Source organism: Pelophylax lessonae (genome assembly GCF_965119305.1).
Source record: "Pelophylax lessonae genome assembly, chromosome: 1".
NCBI lineage: Eukaryota > Metazoa > Chordata > Amphibia > Anura > Ranidae > Pelophylax > Pelophylax lessonae.
The window spans coordinates 807702540-807722320 of NC_138768.1; the positions used below are offsets into that span (position 1 = coordinate 807702540).

Here is a 19781-nt window from a genome sequence, read left to right on the forward strand (position 1 = left end):
CATATATATATATATATATATATATATATATATATATATATATAAAAAATGTGTTTTGTGCAACGTTTTTTGTTTTGTTTTTTTTTTGAATTTCCCTCCCTAGTTCTGCTCCCATGCAGCATTGCTGCTGCAGGGAACGGAACTAGGAAGTGATCACACCGACGGAGGACGGAGGAGCGGCGGGACTCTCGGCTGGCGATCTCAGCAATGAGAGATCATCGCTGGATCGCCAGGATAAGGTAAGAGAACACCGCTGCGCGCTCTGCAATCCACCCCGAGCGTGACTCGGGGTTACCGCTCCTGCAATGAAAAATCCACCCCGAGTCACGCTCGGGATTACCGCCTAGGTGGTTAAACATGAGGGGTGGGAACAGCAAAAAAAAAAATCCCCAGGCTAAACAGTAGCCAATCAGGCAACAGGAGCTCAACCAAAACAAATGTAGCCCACCTGAAAAAAAAAAAGCAATACAACCTCAAAGAGGATCAAGTCCTCTAAACAGCAGCCTGCAAAACCTTGTGACGAAAGAAAGCATCCGTAGATGCCAAGACATCCACTTTACAGAACTTTGTGAAAGTGTGCACCGAAAACCAGGTGGCCGCCTTGCAAACCTGCGTCACTAACGCCTGATGACAGAAGGCCCAGGAGGCACTGAGCTCCCTGTAGAGTGCCCCTTGACAGGGAAAGGAGGAACCTGACCCTTGATGGAAAAGGCCTGAATCACCGTCTGTCTGACCCATCCTTTGCAGGGACCTCGTATGGTACTGTGCAAACAGAAGCAGCTTAAAAAAGCAAGACACCATCAGACCCAGCACCCGCATGCAAGTCCGGAAAGGATGACCATCTGCTGGACAGCAGGAGACGAATTGCAGCCTGCAATGTCTGCTAAGGTCGAGTCCAGAGTCAGACCCAGATAGTCCAGCTTTGTGGATGGAACCAGAGCAAACTTAAAATTCTGAATCCAGCTGAACTCCCTCAGAGTTCGTATGGTGATTTAAAGGTTTTTCACCAGAGCAGTAGGGGACTCCGCTCGCAGAATGAGGTTGTCCAAGTAGCCCAGTACCAAGATCCCCCATTGGCATGTGAAGGTAAGCATCATTGATGTCGATAGAAGCAAGAAAATCCCCCTAATGCAGGGATGCCGCCACTGTGCGAATGGACTCCATCCTGAACTTCTGCACCCGCACAAAGCAGTTTAGCGCCTTGAGGTCCAGGATTGGATGCACCGTTTCTTCCTTCCTGGGAACTGTAATCAGGTTTGAGTAAAAACCCTGAAAACATTCCGAAGTCGAAACCGGGATAATCACCCCTTGAAGCAACAGGTCCTAATACAGCCCCAAACAGATCCTGTAAAGTGTAAACAGTCCGGGAACAGGCGCAAGTTGGAAGGAAAGAACCTTGACGGGGGGGACAAGAGGGAAACTCGATCTTGTAGCCAGACCTAACGACTTTGTGGACCGACTTGTCTTGTATCAGGGAAGCCCACGGGTCCGGAAACCAAGGAAGAGGTTTCCCCACCCTCGATACAGGTGAGGGTGCACCTTCATGTTAAAGGGGCCTTGTCCGTGGGTCTTAAGAAGCCCGCTCTTGGCTTGCCTGACAAGGTTAGTTTGGATCCTTCAGAAAACACCCTGAAAGGCTTCAAGCCCGTCAGTCAATCCTGAAGGGCGAAAAAACTTATGAGCCAATAAGGAGGGCCCACATCTATGACGAGGTTCCTTGCCCTTAGTAGCCTGTGGAAGAAAAGTACTCTTTTTCCCTGTGAGACTTTTAATGATGCCATCCAGGGTAGCCCCAAACAGGCGATCCCCTTGAAAGGGGACGTCAAGGCCTTTTTAGAATTCTGATCCGCAGAACAGCATTTAGGCCAAAGACACGCTGAAGGACCACTGCCAAAGCAGAGAGTCCTAGCCACTATGGGAGCCGCCGCATCCAAAGAGGCATCACAGATAAACTGCAGCCCCTGTACCAGCTGGCCCGCCAGCTCAGCAAAGGCAGAGAGGAGCTGTACTCCCTCCAGGTCATGGTGTAAAAGCTTAGCCCACTCAGCCAGAGTTTGCAACACCAGGGCAATGGCGAATACAGGCCTCAGTGCCGAACCAGCCAGAGTGTACATATTGCGGCCACATCCTCAGTTTTCCTGTCAGCCAGGTCCTTAAAGGCCGGGGACTTTTCAACCGGAATCATGGTTGCCTTTTTCAACCTGAAAACCGTAGGGCCTACCACCGGTGGAACAGTCCACTTCTTAATAAGGGGACTCCTCATAGGGGTAACACCTAGTAAATCGCTCGGGGACCCCAAGGGGACGCTTTGGTCGTCCCCACTCTAACGACAAATCTGTCAAAAAAGGCAGGGAAAGGAAACACCTTTGCCGCTCTGGACGGCTTGTGAGTGCCAAAGGGAACCTGCACCAGCTTCGCAGCTGCATCCTCCATCTTCAAAATTTCACGCACAAATACCATCAGTGCTTCCACTTTTTCGTGCACGGTTGCAGATGTGGAGGAATCATCTTCACTATCTGAGGATTCTGGGCGCATAGTCGCAGACCCAGCAGGATGACCCCCGTCCCTTTCGGCCGAATCAGATTCAGGATTCGATAGACAGATGAGGCGCTTTTTGCTAGCCCTTCGCCCAAAAACCACTTCCACCCGAGACACAAAGGACTCCAGGACTGCCGTCAGTGCATTGATGGATGGTTGGAACCCGGAGGGCCCCGCAGCCTCAGAGAGCGGGTCAAGGTGGGGAGATGTGCTCCAAAGACTCCATGAGTCACCAGGGGGACCCCACAATAGGTGTAAAACACTGCAAGGGACAATCCTCAACCGCACTGTCAGCACCACCCGGTCGTCAGGCACAAGCACTAAGCGATCCTCAGCAGAGGATCTCCACTCCACCAGGCTCACCACTCAGCAGAAACAGGCACCTGCAGCCACCAGGGTAATCTGCACTCCATGTGCGGTGATCAGGAAGTGAAAAGATCCAAGGAGTCAGCACCAGGGGATGAGGAGGGGCTCCCACCATCGAAATCTCTACCCACAGGGCTCCATTGTCATGGCCGCCGCTTTTTTCGATGGTAAACCACCGCAAAATGGCCGGACTAAGACATGGCCGCTGTGCATAGGAATACACAGGCTACAGGAAAATGTTGGTCCCGTGCAGCTTCCAGGAGGGATCCCTGGGCCTCAAGGACAGATCCAGGCAGGAAGGAGCCCCCCCCATGTACAACCCCCAGCACAGCCGATCGTTCTGGCGCTGGCGGAGCACCCCCCCCCCCCCATATCCACAGCACAGTGACCTGTCCCCAATGCCAGGAGGTGGACCAGACCACCCACACAGCTCAGTATAAGTAGAGGGGGGGGGGGTAGGATGGGGGACAGATGAAAAGGGGGGTGCCTGACCAGAAGGAGGGGAACCTGGGGGTCCGACCATCCCAAGGAGGAGCCCACGTCCACACAAACCCTCCAGGGGGAGAGGCGGGGGAGAGCTACTTACCATACCAGGTGGGCACTGCTCCAGACAAGGCCTCTCACTATCGAAATAGGGGGCTGTCGGCCAGGAGGAAGACTGCAACTCGGGCTGAGACCTGGCCATATGCAGATTCTTTTTCTGCCTAGTGTTCTACTCCTGTAAGGGGCAGTATAACCCAATGGTTATGAAGATGAGGAGCGGTGTCAATGAACGAAAGAGAAATGGCATTTTTGTATTTGCAGTAAAATCCATTTCTATGAGTTCATTGGACACAACGCTCAATAAATCATAACTACTGGGTTATATTGCCTACTCCAGGAGTAGGACTAGGCAGAACAAAACACCTGGCTAAGCCCATAGGCCATCCTCAAGAGAGAACAGCCCCTCTTAAACAGCAGCCTGCAAAACTTTGCGGCCAAAAGAAGCATCCACAAATGCCAAAGTACCTCATAGAAGCACTCAGCACCCGAGTAGAATGCGCCATGACAGGGAAAGGTGGAACCTGACCTTAAATGGAATTGGCCTGACTCACCGTCTGTCGGATCCAGGGACGAAAACCACTTTATCCCTATGGACCACTAAAGAGGGACTGCGACAGTATAATGCTGCCAATTCCGATACTCTGCGGGCCAAGGCAAAAGCTACCAAGAATGTCACCTTCTGGGATAAAGTAGGCAAAGGAATCCCCCGAATATTCTGAAATGGAGGTTTTTGGAGAACCGAAAGTACTAAATTTAAATCCCATGGCGGCAAAAGAGATGTACAGGTGGAGCCACATGTTGAACCCCCTGAATAAAGGTACGAACTTAAGAGTGCATTGGCTAGGGGCTGCTGAAAGAAGATTGCTAGGGCACACACCTGGCCCTTGATGGTACTCAAGGCCAACTTCTGATCAATGCCCTGTTGAGGAAAGGTTAGGATCCAATCCACTAAAAAGGATCGAGGATGAACGCCAATCGACTCACACCAAGAAATGTATGCTTTCCACGTACAATGGTATATCTTGCTGTAAGACTACATCCTTGCCTTCACCATAGTAGGGATCACTGATCCAGACAGACCTCTATACCTCAGTACCCGGCGTTCAATAGCTAAGCCATTAAAACCAGCGGCTGTAAAGCAGGGTGGTAGATCAGCCCTTGGAACAACTGGTCTTCATTGAGAGAAGCCCCCAAGGGACGTTTATGGCCACCAGACTGATTGGAAGATCATCGCTCTTGAATCCTCGCAGGAATTGTGGAAGAAGCCTGAGCAGAGGATGATACTGGCTTTACCGTGGCCCATGGACGCCTGCTGCATCTGCCAGAGGAACCCCGTGATCTCGCCACGAACCTCGGTATCCTCCTGTGAAGCCAAACCTGCTAAAGGAGCTGCATGTAGGACAGTGCAAACAGAACGATTTCGAAGGTGGATACCACGAGACTCAGAACCTGTATGCAAAATAGGAGAGAGAACTGTGTGTGACAGCAGCCGATGAATCACGGCCTGCTGTTCCTGAAGTTTGTCAAGAGGAAGGACCACCCTGGTCAGAATCAGACCTAGGTAAATCAATTCCCTGGACAGGAATAGGAGGGACCTTCGGTAGTTCGGACATCACCTCATCCTTTGCAGGAATAAAATCCGCACAAGGATACTCAGGACCTAAAAAACCTGAAGAATCATTTAGTGGATCCCCTTTGAAGGCGGTCCACGAGGCCGGAAACCAGCAAAGTTGTCCCCCCACCCCAATAAAGGGTTAGGGCCGACTTTCATGCTGAAGGGGGTCTTGTCTGCGGGTCCGGAGAAGCTAGCTCTAAGCTCACCAGACCAAGGATAATTGGAACTTCCCGGGAGAAGATTTGAAAGATCCATTTCCCTTATTCTGCATCCCAGAAGCACAAAATCATTTTCTATGTGCCGAGGGGGGCAGCCCCCGTCTGCGACGAGGCTCCTTCCCTTTCTTAGACTATGGTAGGAAGATACACACCCCCCAATACCCTTTATGTCGTCATCCAGGGTAGCCCCAAACAGGCGATCGCCTTGAAAGGGCAGATAAATGAGAGCCTTCTTAGAGGCTTGGTCTGAGGACCAATTCCTAAGCCACGGCACGCACCTAATCACCACCGCTGAAACAAAGTTTGGACAGCACAGGAGCTGTATCAAAAGCTGTATCACAAATAAACTGCAGCACATGGACCAACTGGTCCACTAAATAAACATAAGCAGTGGGGACCTGCTCACCCCCCAGGCCCTGGCGCAAAAGCTTGGCCCATTCAGTTAGGATCTGAGACACCAGGGCTAAGGCAAAGACTGGCTGCAATGTCGAACCAGCCATAGTAAACATTCTGCGTGCCACAGCCTCCGTCTTCCTGTCAGCTGGGTCCTTAAAGGACGGGGATTCACCTACTGGGATCATCGTAGCGTTGTTCAACCTGGAAACAGGAGGGTCCACCACTAGTCCACTTTTTTAAAGTGACTCCTCAAAAGGGTAACATACAGCAAACGTTTGGGGACCACAAAGGGTGATTTTGGTTGTTCCGATTTCTTAGAAGAAAACCTGTCAAAATAAGGCACATAAGGAAACACCTTTGGACCTTGAGGTGACTTATGCATACCAAACGACACAGCCACGTCCGTGGCTACATCAGTCGCATCCTCCATTTTAAAGTCTCATGCACTGCAGTCATAAGTGCGTCGCTGCGACCATAGAGAAATCCTCACTATCGGAAGGATCTGGGGGTGTGTTATTAAGCCCCCTGGATGGGCCGTGTCCACAGCGGCATAAGGCTCAGAATCAGATTAGACAGACTGAGCAGGGAAAGGCTGGGGACGCTTTTCCTGAGCCTTTGCCCACATGCCACTTCCAACCGGGACACTAAGGACTGCAGGACCACCGTCAGTGCAACCATAGGAAGCCGGGGTTCCGCGGGACCTGCCACCTCCATGAGGTCAGTGGGGGGAGATGTGACCCTGAGGCTCCATAAGGAAAGAAAGACCTTGCAGTACAAAAACGATCTTTTGGCACCACTAAAGGTTCCCCCCAAGGCTCAGGGTACCTACCAGCAGAGAGAGAGAGAGATAACAGGGACCCCCAAGAACTCACCCTACCTCATCGTAAAAGCGCAGAGAATTTGGACCCAGCATCATATGTCCCAGGCACAGGAAGAGGAAACTGAGGAGGAAGAGGAGCTTTAGCATCACCACGAGGCTTCCAGCATTTCCAGCGTCTCCCAGGACTAAGGGAAAAACTGGATTTTGTAAGAACTTACCGTAAAATCCTTTTCTCTGAAGTCCCATTGACAGACGCAGCTCTTATGCTTCTTATACCATAGGGTAATGCTGCCCCCCTACAGGAGTAGTACTAGGCAGTGAAAAAATGTACCGACACGCCTACAGGTGCTGTCCTTTACGACATATCCCCACACACACTGCCTCAAGCCAGTTTCGTAGCAAGTAGTGAAAAAGACGACACAAACCATCCCCATAACAGAGGGGTGGGTGCTGCATCTGTCAATAGACTTCAGAGAAAAGGAATTTACGGTAAGTTCTTACAAAAATCCAGTTTTCTCTATCGTCCGTTGACAGACGCAGCTCTTATGCGTCTTATACCATAGGGACCTCCCAAAGCAGTGTAGGCATGAGGGGTGGGAAGAACGCAACCAAAAAAACAGGTAACGTTTGTCCAAAGGCTAAACGTAGCCAACTGGGTAACAAAGCTCAACCAGGAACAAGAGAAGCTTACCCATAGAAAGCAAATATAAACCCCTGAAAGAGAAAAAGCAAGTCTCTTTAAAAGGCAGCCTGCAAAACCTTGCAGCCAAAGTATGCATCCGAAGATGCCAAAACTACCTTGGAGAATTTTGTAAAAGTATGCACGGATGACCACACACTTGACACACTTGAGTAACCGAGGCCTGATGATGAAAAGCCCAAAAAAGGCACCCAGCGCTCTGGTAGGACGTGCTTTCACAGGAACCTGACCCTACAATGAATAAGCATGTACAACTGTCTGCCTAATCCCTCTTGATATAGTCGCAGCAGACACAGCCAACCCTTACGAGATCCCTCAGTAAGGACAAAGGACAAAAAAAAAAAAAAAAAAAAGTCAGATTTCCTAAAAGACTCCGTGGCCAACCGGTAAACCAGAAGTAATAGCCACCAAAAAGGCAACCTTCTGAGAGAACAAAGGTAGAGATATGTCCCTATAGTCTCAAAAAGAAGCTTTTGAAGAATAGACAAAACCAAAGTCAAATCCCACGGAAGCAAGGGGGATCGCCTCGGAGAAGTCATATGACACACCCCTGAAGAAAGGTGCAAATTAAGGTATTAGCAGCCAACGATCGTAGGAAGTACATCGCCAAAGCCGACACTCGGCCCTTGATCATGCCCAAGGCCAACCATTGCTCAACTCCTCTCTACAAGACAGCGGAGACCCTGGCCACCTAAAAAAGAAAAAAGGCAAAGGTGCAATTTTTGTGATTCACACCATGAAATATACATCTTCCACGTGCGATGATAAATCTTTCTGGAAGTCGCCGGTCCAATCCTCAGCAGGGTAGGAAGCACAGACTCCGAGAGACCGCCATTTCTCAGCAATGCCATTAAAGTCAGCGACTGTAAAGCAGGGTGGAGGATCAGCCCCTGAGACAGCAGGTCCTCCTTCAAAGGGAACCGCCAGGGAGGCACGATGACCATTTTTACCAGGTCTGCGTACCAAGACCGACGAAGCCAGTCTGGAGCCACCAGAATTACCAGAACATTCTCCACCGCCATAATGCGGAGAAACCTCGACAACAGCTGTATCGGAGGGAAGGCATAAGTCAGCAGATACTGGCTCCAAGGCGAGGCATCGACCAGAGGGTCTCAAACTCTGGCCACGAACCTTTGCACCTCTTTGTTTAGCTGAGATGCAAACAGGTTGACCTCCGGGGTCCCCCAACAAACACACAGGAGATGAAATACCTCTGGATGAAGGGACCATTCCCTGTGATCCAGAACCTGAAGACTCAGGTAATCCACTTGCAAATTCTCCACTTCCGGAATGTGAACTGCGGATAGAGCCGGAACCTATCCTTCCGCCCACGTCTGAATCTTGGCAACCTCCTGGGCCACCCGGGCACTCTTTGTGCCCCTTTGATGACTGATGTAGGCCACGCCCGAGGAATTGTCTGATTGGATCCGAACCGGGAGACAGCGCAGTCGATTTGTCCAATAGATCAGACAAATCTTGATTGCGCTGAGTATTAGAACATCGATCGGTAAAGACGACTTCTCTGTCGACAAGACTCCCTGGGCACAGGGTTTGTCCAGCACCCTGCCCCAGCCCGACAGCCTGGCATTCGTGCTGACCACCGTCCACAGCAGCAGTAGAAAGGACTTGCCCTGACTCAGGGCAGGCGACTGAAGCCACCAACAGAGCATTGCCCTCATGAGTCGGTTCAAACGTATTCTGTCTAAAGACTGTAGATCCTTGTTACACTTGACAAAGATCCCCTTTTGCAGATGCCTGGAATGCAACTGAGCATAGGGGACCGCCTCGAAGGTTGACACTATCAGACTCAGGGCTCTCATGCATGTCCGTAGAGAAGAGAGATCGCTTTCCAGCAGCAACCAGATCTCTCCCTGCAACTTCTGAAGTTTGTCCCCGGGAAGAAAGACCCTTGCCACGGAGGAGCCCAGAGTTAGCCACAGGTAATCCAGTCGCACCAACGGGGTCAGTTCAGATTATTTGTAGTTGATGATCCACCCAAACTCTTGAAGGGTCTGAACCATGATTGACAGATCGCCCAACAAGGCTGGATGAGAGCTTGCTCTCAACAGGAGATCTTCCAGATATCCTTGGATCGCAATCCCGCAGTAAAAACAAAACTGGGGCCAAAACCTTGGTGAAGACTCTGGGAACGGAGGCGAGACCAAAGGTTAACACCGCAAACTGAAAGTGCTCTTTCGCCACCGCAAAACGGAGATCTCTGGTGTCCCCCGTATATAGGGATGTGCATATACGCATCTTTGATGTCAATGGAGGCTAAAAAATCCCCCTGATCTAAAGACGCTATTACCAACCGAATGGATTCCACCCAAAACTTCTGCACCCGCACAAAGCGGTTCAGAGACTTGAGCATGCTGCCAGGATCTTTCCTGTGCCCTCTGCAAGGGGACCCCCTTCTGAAGGTAGGACACACGTTAGGGAAGACTCCGCTACGCAATCTGCACCGGTCTCTGCACTGGGACCTCCCTGCACTATACCCACACTGCAAACAGTGGGGCATGCACCTAGGAGTCTCCTACACTGGGACCCCCCAAGACTACCAGGGCAGGAAACACTATCCCAGGATCCTTATAGAGTGGGGAAGACCCCAAGGGTCTCCCCTGCATTCTCTGCCTTTAGACCCCCACCAGACTCTAGGTCCAGACAGGGGGAAAGGGAGTGGGGGAAGCCCAGCTCACTAAGGGATTTTTAAGGATGGGAGGAGGGAACCTGCAGACAGGCCCGACCATCCCTGGAGGTTACCCACATCCACCCCAAAAAAAAAACGAGAGGAGAGGAGAGGAGACCAAATCCTCGCCACCTAAGTAGGGGAGCTGTCGGCCAAGGGACCGATGTGACTCAGACCCAAGCCCAGTCGTATGAGACCGAGCGAGAAGTTTAACTCGCGGGCCAGCCTCTGTCCATGAGGCTCTGTCACGGCCAACTTAGCGCATAGCTGTGGTCTGCATGCGCTTGCTAGCTGGGCTGGGGGGACAACGGCATCTAGATTATCCAGTCCGTCAGGAGCCCGGCAGTTGATTGTAGATCTCTCGAGAGGATAAAACACAAAAATTTTTAAATAAGGAGTAATAAAATTGCTAGGACTAGAGATCCCAACCGGGAGTCTAGGTCCTTACTCCTGACTAGACAGATTAAAACTGATTACCTAGAGCAGAGAGAGGGGTTATATACCAAGCTGAGAACGGCCCATGGGCGTAGCCAGGTTTTTTTTTTTTGTTATGTCTAGTCCTACTCCTGGAGGAGGCAATATAACCCAGTAGTTATGATTTATGGAGCACTGTGTCCGTCGATGAACAAAAGCGAAATCTACCCCTAGGAAGGGAAATTCACTCCTGTAAGAGTTATCATGGGAAAAGGTGTCTCCACTGAAGCTTCAGCACCAATCCTTGTTTCCACGACAGCACAACATTTTCAAAATCCAATTGTCACAGGGATAGAAAGTGAGGTGAAATCTTCTGAACAAAGACATAGACAGCATAACAAATGCTACAGAGGTGTTAACCCTTCCCTATGCTATCCAAAAAGCTTAAAAATTAGTTTTTTATGGCTGGAGCTACACTTATGTACCACTTAAGTACAAACCTACAGACCCCATCTTGTTTGTAACCCATGGACTGCCTGTACTATTGTTGGTAAAGGTGAAAACAGCTGCCATATCACTCACCTGCAAACACTGGGCGGGGCACTGAGCGTGCTGTCTGTGGTTGAGGTCGGAGGAGCAGCAGTAGAAGGACAGAAACCTAGATGAGGGTCAACAAACCCAGGTGCAGTGGCAGCTGTCTTTGGGAAAGGTTGGGGATTAATACTGGGAAGGTGCGGAGTGGAGGCAGACGGATGTGTAGCAGGAGAAAGGGAAGGAAGTGCTGATAAACTTGTTGGACTATTTCTTGGTGCAACCGGTGCAGAAGGATGCCTATGGTCCTCTTTAATATTGTGAAATACTTCACCTAAAATCAGAAGAGGGGGGGGGGGGAAACCACATTCAATCTTGCACTAATGAACACAGAAATCTGATCTATTGAGGAAGCAAAATATTGTTTAATAAACTGTGGAATTCACAAAATATAACCAATTACATTAAACTTGCATATTTGTAGTTGATTAGCTAATACGCAGTTCAATATTTAATAGCCTGAAAAAGCTGTTACTGTATCCCTCCATTTCTTAATCAAAATGTACTGGCTGACAGCTTATTGACATGGTTTTTGGAATCCAAAGGTTTTTCAATGGTGTGAAACACGGAGACCATATAGCGAAGAAGCATATAGGAGTTGTATGCCAGCAGAGTTTATTCGCAGATCTAGATAAATTTTGCTTTAGCCAAAATAGGATTTTTGTACTCACCAGTAAATCCTTTTCTTGGAGTCGATTGAGACACACAGGTGTTTGACCTTAGGGTTATGCTGTTGTCTACAGGAGGACTGGACCCTAGCAAGCAAAACTGTAGGCCAGCCAAAGTTAACCTGCCCTCTACTAGCAGGCCTCAGTATTTATTATGTTTAAGCAAAGCAGTACCAACAGTATGATCATAAAGATAGCAAGATGAAACCTGTGTCACTCAAAGGACAAATAATATAATTTTAAAACTAGTAGAAAAATCTGATTTTCTTTCTGCTCCATTGAGGGACACAGGAAACCTTTTACCTTCGAGGCATTCTAAAGTAGTCTGAGGCATGGGCAACAAAGCAAACAAATGCCAATAGGCCCAAAAATACCATCAGAGAACCAGCGACTTTCTGGAGCTCAAACAGCACTTGAAGGACTTTATGCAGGAAGCAGGCAGATGAGGCCATGTGTCTACTTAGTAGAACTTAGAAAATGTGTGAATAGAAGACCAGTTGCTAACCTTGCAAATCTGGGAAACAGATGCTTGATGTTGAAAAGCTCAAGAAGCATTGACAGATCCAATAAAATTCTCCTTGGCAGAGAAGGTTTGGACCAGACCCTTGAGACCCTAGGCTTAAATGATGGTCTAAGATACCTAAAGATGGTTAACTGTTAACGGTCATCTATCCCCTTAGACCCTAAGCACTACATTTTAAGTATGCTTAATGCCATAATCAATGACAGGTATGCTAAAGAGGCAGCGACTAGAGCCTTGTTTCAGGCCCGCAAGCTTCTTTTGCTACATTGGACCTCTCCCATACCCCCAACACTCAAGATGTGCATTACACAGATGGGTTCAGTGCTAAGAATTGAGAAATTGATATATCAACATAGAGGCAGCTATTCAAAGTTTAAAAGTGTGGGGAGGTTGGCTAGCTATCCCGAACTAGCACTGACTGACTAAGTGAGGGACAGGATCCTACTGTAAACTATGGAATGCATTGCCTCTGTGTCTTGCATGGGCGCAGTGGATGGCTAATCACTTGGGCAGTTATCTTTCTTTTGCTTACTGGGTAATGTGTATATGCTGAAACCTCTCTCTCATGTTGATTGCCTGTATTATTGTTCACTAGGACATTAGGGTTATGTACTATAATTTAATTACGTTTACTGTTCTTATGGGGAATGGAACTGGTATTTGGTATATTGCAATGGAATGATTGTACAATCTTTTCTTTATTCTTGTCATGGCTGTGGCGACATCTCAAAAAAATTGTACTTGAACAAAAAAAAAAAAAAAAAAAAAAAAAAAAGGTCAACGGAAACCGGTGTACTATATACACAAGCTATCTGCGTTGACAAACAAGGAAACAATTTTTCTGAAAGAAATTAGTGGCTGATAGAGACTCTTAACTCCAAACAAATCTAAACAATGGAGGGAAATCATTTAGTAAACTGGAGCCAGACAAAGGAAAGGAAGAACAAAGTCCTTGTTGAGGTGAAAAGTAGAAGCTACCTAAGCCAAGACAGAAGTCAGTAAAGATAGCTTAAAGAGGTTCTTCAGTCCATAGAAAGAATGTTAAATTTCAGCAGCCACAAACACTGTAGCTGCTGACTTTTATTATAAGGACACTTACCTGTCCACGGATCCAGTGCTTTCCTTACCCTAGCCACTTCTTCCCCAATCTTCAGGTCCCTGGTGCCAGTACGTTTAGTGTGGGAGACTGGCTGGGACTCCTTGCACCTTCACAGCCTGCCTCTCATTGCGCTTTGTGAATGGTCCCAGAGCCTCTTGGGACCTGTGACGTGCTGACTTTAACCACTTCCAGGGCTTGTATATAATATGGGTGGAAGTGGTTATATCCGGATCATGGCTGCAGCCATGATCCTGGGCTCGATTTTAACAGCCAACAACGGGCTTTTATGTAAAAGTGACCTAAGCAGCTCTATGGTTCTAGAGAGGGCTTCCAAGCACCTATTAGGTGGTTTAAGACAAGTGCATCCGGTATGGTAGTAGCTTTTTTAAAGGCCAACGTTAAGACACCTAAAAGCCTTCCCTTGCAGTGGAGGCAAGGGAGAATGCTTTTGGTCAGACAGCAAATGACTGTGTCTTTTGGGTCATAAAATCTTTCATGAGCATAGGAAAAACCTGTCGAAAGGGTTATTCACTTACGAGACTGTTCCCCTCTGTTTCTAAAATCAGACCTACTTTCCCTGATCCAAACATTGATAAATGTTGAACCATATTTCTCAAAGAAACTCTGTTTAGTGCCAGAAAATTGGTGGCTCGTCATTGGATGCCGGAGCACCCTCCCACATAGGAGTGGAAGGCAAATAATAATAATGATCTTCCTCTTAAGAAGTTCATATAAGTTAATAAACGTTGCCCTACAAAATACATTTTAGACCATTGGTTGCAAATTGCAGATAGCTGTTCTTAAAGACCTAAAGGGTTTATACTTGCCATGTAAATGGGTTGCATATTTAACTCCTAACGTAGTAAGTACTGATACATGTCTACACTTGCACTTGTCTAATTTTGATGGGATGGGAGAGGTCTTTATTATTTGGGGATGTGTTTGTTCTTTAGTGTTGTCAGCTAAAGAGCCACCCACGCAAGTCTTTGCAATACTCTTATGCTTTATTTCATAGATTTCATGTCACCAGGGGGTTTTTTTTTTTTTTTTAGTTTGGTTGTATGTAACAGTCTGTACCATTTTGTCATTCACAGTATGTTGTACTGTACTCTTGCAACTCTCCAATAATTCTTTTACCTTTTCGATAAAATCAGATCTACTGCAACTGCTCAGGGTGTGAGAGGCAAGATTCCAGGTACTCTCAAAACCCAGACACAGCTGGTAGCAGGTGAGGGTCGGATGGCTGTAGGTGACCAAAGTCACTGTAGATGGGCAGCAGGAACAGATCGATGATCAAAGTTCCACATGGCTTTTTGCAAGAAGCAGTGAATAGATGCTTTCTTAACACTGTACGGCAGGAAACAGTGAGTGATGCCAGCGAATGATGTGGGCGCTCAGTCTCACATCATTAACCCCTTTCATAGTGAAAGCCATTAGTAAACTGGGAATTTAACAACTTGCTGACAGCCCCACGCAGATTTACTGCAGCAGGGCGGCTCGGCTGCGCATAATCATGTAGATCTGCGTGATTATGTGCAAGGAAACCGGCACAGTGAGATTGTGTGTTTCAGCTAAGCTGAAACACCGATCTCTGTGTGCCTGTCACAGAGCCCCCCACAGTTACCAAGCACACTTAGGCTTACATTTAACCCCTTGATCACCCCCAGTATTAACCCCTTCCTTACCAGTGTCATTTATACAGTAACAGTGCGCATTTAGTACTGATTACTGTATTAATGTCACTGGTTCCCCAAAATGTGCCAAAAATTTCAGTTAGGGGTCCAAACTGTCCGCCGCAATGTCGCAGTTCCACTAAAAATCACTGATCGCCGCCATTACTAATAAAAACAAAAAATAAAGTTAAAAAATCTATCCCATAGTTGGTAAACGCTATAACTTTTGCGCAAACCAATTAACCGCTTCCTCACTGCTCACTGTGCTGCTACTGCGGCACAGTGGCTCGTTATGGTCTGGCGACGTAGGTCTACATCACCAGACATTCCCCTCTCTCGGCGGAGGCTCGCTCCCGCTGTTTTCAGTCACAGCGGGAGTCGGGCTCTTCCCCGATCGTCGGGGAATCTAGTTTGGAGATCCGCCCGCTTGTGTAAACAGAGCGGGCAGATCTCCTAAGTGACAGGCAGGGTCAGATTGCAGGGTTCAGCATAGTTGAACCCTCGATCTGTCCTTGTGTCACTCAGTCACCCCCCCCCCCCCACACGTTAGTAAGCACCAGGCATACATTAACCCCTCCCTCTCCAATAAAATTAACCCCTTCCCTGCCAGTGTCATTTTTACAGTAACAGTGCATATATATAGCACTGATTACTGCAGTAATGTCACTGGTACCCCCAAAAGTGTCAAAAATGTCAGTCAAGGGTCCGATCTGTCCGCCGCAATGTCGCAGTCCCGCAAAAAAAAAAAAAATTGCAGATCGCCGCCATTACGCGTTAAAAAAAAAAACACCAAAAATGACAGAAATCTTTCCCTTAGTTAGTAAAGTCGCACAGTGCCGAATCGCAAAAAGTAAGACAGCAAAATCCTCTAGAGGTAAAGTGGTTAAAATACGCTTTTTGGATTTTGGAAAAATATGTAGTAGAATACTAATTGGCCTAAACTGATAAAAAAAATAGATTTTTTTTATTGGGAATGTTTTATAGCAGAAAGTTAAAAAATAACTGGATTGTTGACTTACCATAAAATCCTCTCTCTTAAGTTTATTGATGGACGCAGTTCTCTGATCACTATCAGTAGGGTTATTCTGCCCCCTACAGGAGTAGGACACTAGGCAGAAAAAAAGTTCTGGCTACGCCTATGGGCAATCCTGGAGGGTACACCCTCTCTCTTCCTGCATAGGATGTCAGTTTTGTATCAAAGCAGTGTCAGAAAAGTAAAACCAACCCAACTCAAAATAGAAGGGCGGGTTCTGCGTCTGTCAATGAACTTAAGAGAAAAGGATTTTACGGCAAGTCAAAAATCCAGTTTTCTCTATCGTTCATTGACGGACGCAGTTCTCTGATCCATATCAGTAGGGACATCCCAAAGCAGTGCCAGGACCAAAGATCCAAGTAAGGAACTAGGTCCTTACTCCTGACTAGGCAGATTAAAACCAACATCCTATGCAGGAAGAGAGAGGGTGTACCCTCCGGGACTGCCCATAGGCGTAGCCAGAACTTTTTTTCTGCCTAGTGTCCTACTCCTGTAGGGGGCAGTATAACCCTATCTGATATGGATCAGAGAACTGCGTCAGTCAACGAAAGATAGAGAAATTGTGTTTTTTTTCTAAATTGTCGCTTTTTTTGTTTATAGCGCAAAATCTAAAAACCGCAGAGCAATCAAATACCACCAAAAGAAAGCTCTATTTGTGGGCAAAAAAGGACATTAATTGTATTTGGGTACAGCCTTGCACGACCACGCAATTGTTAAAGTAACACAGTGCCGAATCGCAAAAAATGGCCTGGTCATTAAGGGGGTAAACCTTCCGGAGATGAAGTGGTTAAAGGCACCCTGTGACCTATATTGTTGTGGTAGATCCAAGGGTGTTGGGCCTCACTGGTTTACTTACAAACAAATTGAGTCTACAGTGATGGGGCAATGCCAGCAGCTTTGAATCTAGTAAGTGCTCTGCAACAATTTTTTTACCAGAGTCTAGAAAGCACCACACGAGGAACGAAGGTCACTTTCAGGCTTCTCTTTTGGAGGTACTCCAAAAGCCAGGCTGATGATGGCTGTGCTGGACAGATGTGATTAAACAGGAAAGGTCTAGCAGCTACCGTGCCTTGAAAAATTCATACCCCTTGAAATGTTCCACATTTTGTCATGTTACAATCAAAAATGTAAGTGTATTTTATTAGGATTTTATGTGATAGACCAATATAAAAGTGGCAGATTATTGTGAAGGGAAAGGAAAATTATAAATGTTTTTCAAAATGTTTTACAAATAATTATCTGTAAGTGTGGCGTGCGTTTGTATTCAGCCTCCTTTATGAATATGAATACTTTTTCAAGGCACTGTATGTAGAGTCTTGGTTTAAGAAGAAAAAAAATCTTGGGAGTATGAGGGAAAAAGGTGCTAGTAAAAATTAGGTTAGACTTCAACACTGAACAACAGAACTGGGAGGGAACACATCCATTCTCTTAAGAAGCCCAAAAAAATAAAAAATAAGGCATGTTGGTAGGAGGGGTTATCGCGGATGAACATACAGGTTTTTGTTTACCAGTGTCAATTTCTCCTGTAGATGGCAGTATAAACTAAAGGGCAAAGTCCCTCAAAGCTCAAAAAAAAAAAATGATATGCAGTTGGCCCCCACACTCACACACATTTCTTCTCACCTATTGAAGAAGGCCTTTTGGATGATACTTTGAACTGATTGCTACTGGACTGGACTGTGGTGGCTGTGCAAGAAACGGAGGAGGTTGCGGATGAAGTTGCCATGACAACTTTATTTGCTTCTATAAAGGCATCCTGAAAATTATAAAGACATTTCTTCTTGGCAGTGTTTTTTTTCTCCTTTATATCTTGAGCCGGTGTTGTATCACTACTAGATGTTGTAGGAAGTGCTTCAGGCCTTATTTCAGGGAGTGCAGGTCCTAAAATATCACCCCCTTTAAAATTCAAAACAGAAAAAAGGTGGTTAGAAAAAAAGAAACAACCGTGCAATTGATAAATAAAACAAAATATTTTATATATCGTTCTAAAGTATTCACATGTGGTTCCATGTTGGTTCTTTACTCAGCAACATACCAGACTGCCAAATCCAGAGATTTGTTTAGAAATAATGCATTTTCCCAATTTTTGTTATCTTCTATAGAGAGTTGACAGTGAAGGTGGATCTGCAAAATGTAAGGACTTTATACTTCATCTTGTCTCCATTTACATTAACCCAAAGAACCATAGTAAGAAAGGCCTGTCTATTACAGTACATATAAACCCATGAACGAATAAGGTAATACATGGCAGCTCAGCAGCCTTTAGTCATGGTGGCTGCATTAGTGTTCTCTTTTCTGGCTAAGCAATTTTTCTGATCAGAAACTTGTGACCTTGTAATTTCCTGTGCATTGACATCTCAATAATTTCTTCCTCTCCTCGGTTACTCCTCCTCAATTAAAAAAAAAAAATACATGCTCTACTAGCTTCCATGTTGGCTCAGTCTGAATGTTTGTACTATGTTAGATTTTGATGGGGGGGGGGGGGGGTTTGCTTTAGACCTTTATCTTTCAGTCCCATATCCAGCTGGCTTGAACTTGTATTAAAGTGCATTATTCCAAAACATTTTTTTTCTATTATCTCTGTTTCATACTCTTCTGATTTCACCCTTCCTCGGTTCGGATTTCTGTTTAGATGTTTCTTGTGAGTGTTCTATAGCTGAATCGCTTTTAGCAGTTTTCAAGCCAGCAATTTTAGGTACCTGCCATGTACCTCCATGACGCTGACCTTTTCTAATTTTCCCCCAACCATATTCTGGGACTGATTTTTGACATCCCCAGAAGATTCCTGAAAACCCTATATTTAAAGAGTGATATTGTTTACTCACAGTTGAATTTATTTTCTCCCTACATTAAGTTCACCCACAATTTAATAATTTCAATGTTTGTTGTTCCTCTCCAGCTCTGCACTATGAGAGCCGGTTCACACTAATCCGACTCAAAGTCGCCCCGACTTCGAGCGACTTTGAAGTCACACGTGCAGCGCGACTTCCTCGCGGCTTGCAAACGACTTCTCATTATAGAGGTCAATGCAAGTTGCTCCGACTTTGCCAAAAAATAGTGCAGGAACCTTTTTCTAAGTCGCTCTGATTAGAACGGTTCCATTGATCGCCTGACAAGTCGGAGTAGTGTGAACCGGCTCTGACTGTTCTGTTTTTCTTAATCTCCAACCACCTACAGGTTGGGATAATACCCTCAGATGTGTCCTCCCATCTCTTTGGCCAAAACAACGAATTTAACAGAGTACAAAAGCCTACCTTTTAGATAACAAATATTCAAGATTTTGCTGTAAACCAGGGTTCATGCCACAAAAAAAAAAAGTAAAAAAAAACTGGATTTATTGACGGACACAGCACCCACCCCTCTGTTGAGTTATGTTTTCTTCTGACACTGTTTGTTACAAACTGAAGTCCTATAGCAGGAAGTGGGAGGTATACCCGCTAGGACTACCCTAGGGGCGTAGTCAAGTTTTGTTTCTGCTTAGTGCTACTCCTATGGAGCGCAGCATAACCCAAGGGTCAAAGTAGATATGGAGCTGTGTCCGTCAATGATCAGAGAAAAGGATTTTTCGGTAAGACAAAAATCCAGTTTTCTCTTTCGTTCATTGACGGACAGCTCTATATCTTCTTTGACCCTTGAGACGCCACAAAGCAGTGTCAACATGAAAGGTGGGAAAAACACAGCAATGCACATAATTCCCAAAAAGGGGCTAAACATAGCCAACCAGATAAACCAGGAGCTCAACCAGGAACAACTGGAGCTTACCAACCAGAAAAAATACACCCTCAAGAAGTAAAAACCTCTGCTACAGCAGCCTGCAAGCGAACTCAGCATCAGCAGATGCAAGTACATCCACCTTTTAAAACTTGGTGAATGTATGCACAAATGACCATGTTGCGGC

At 46.5% G+C, this 19781-nt stretch overlaps 1 protein-coding gene across 2 annotated transcripts in view; it reads right to left on the minus strand.

Moving 5' to 3' along the window:
* The window catches only part of FAM193A (family with sequence similarity 193 member A), a 237038-nt gene that overhangs the window by 42337 nt on the left and 174920 nt on the right, over positions 1 to 19781 (minus strand). For both annotated transcript variants that reach the window (XM_082244008.1, XM_082244007.1), the window contains exons 15-16: positions 17507 to 17779; positions 10879 to 11161 (exon numbers count right to left, since the gene is read on the minus strand). In XM_082244008.1, the coding sequence (XP_082100134.1) occupies positions 10879 to 11161; positions 17507 to 17779 (556 nt within the window). The remainder of the gene's footprint in view (positions 1 to 10878; positions 11162 to 17506; positions 17780 to 19781) is intronic.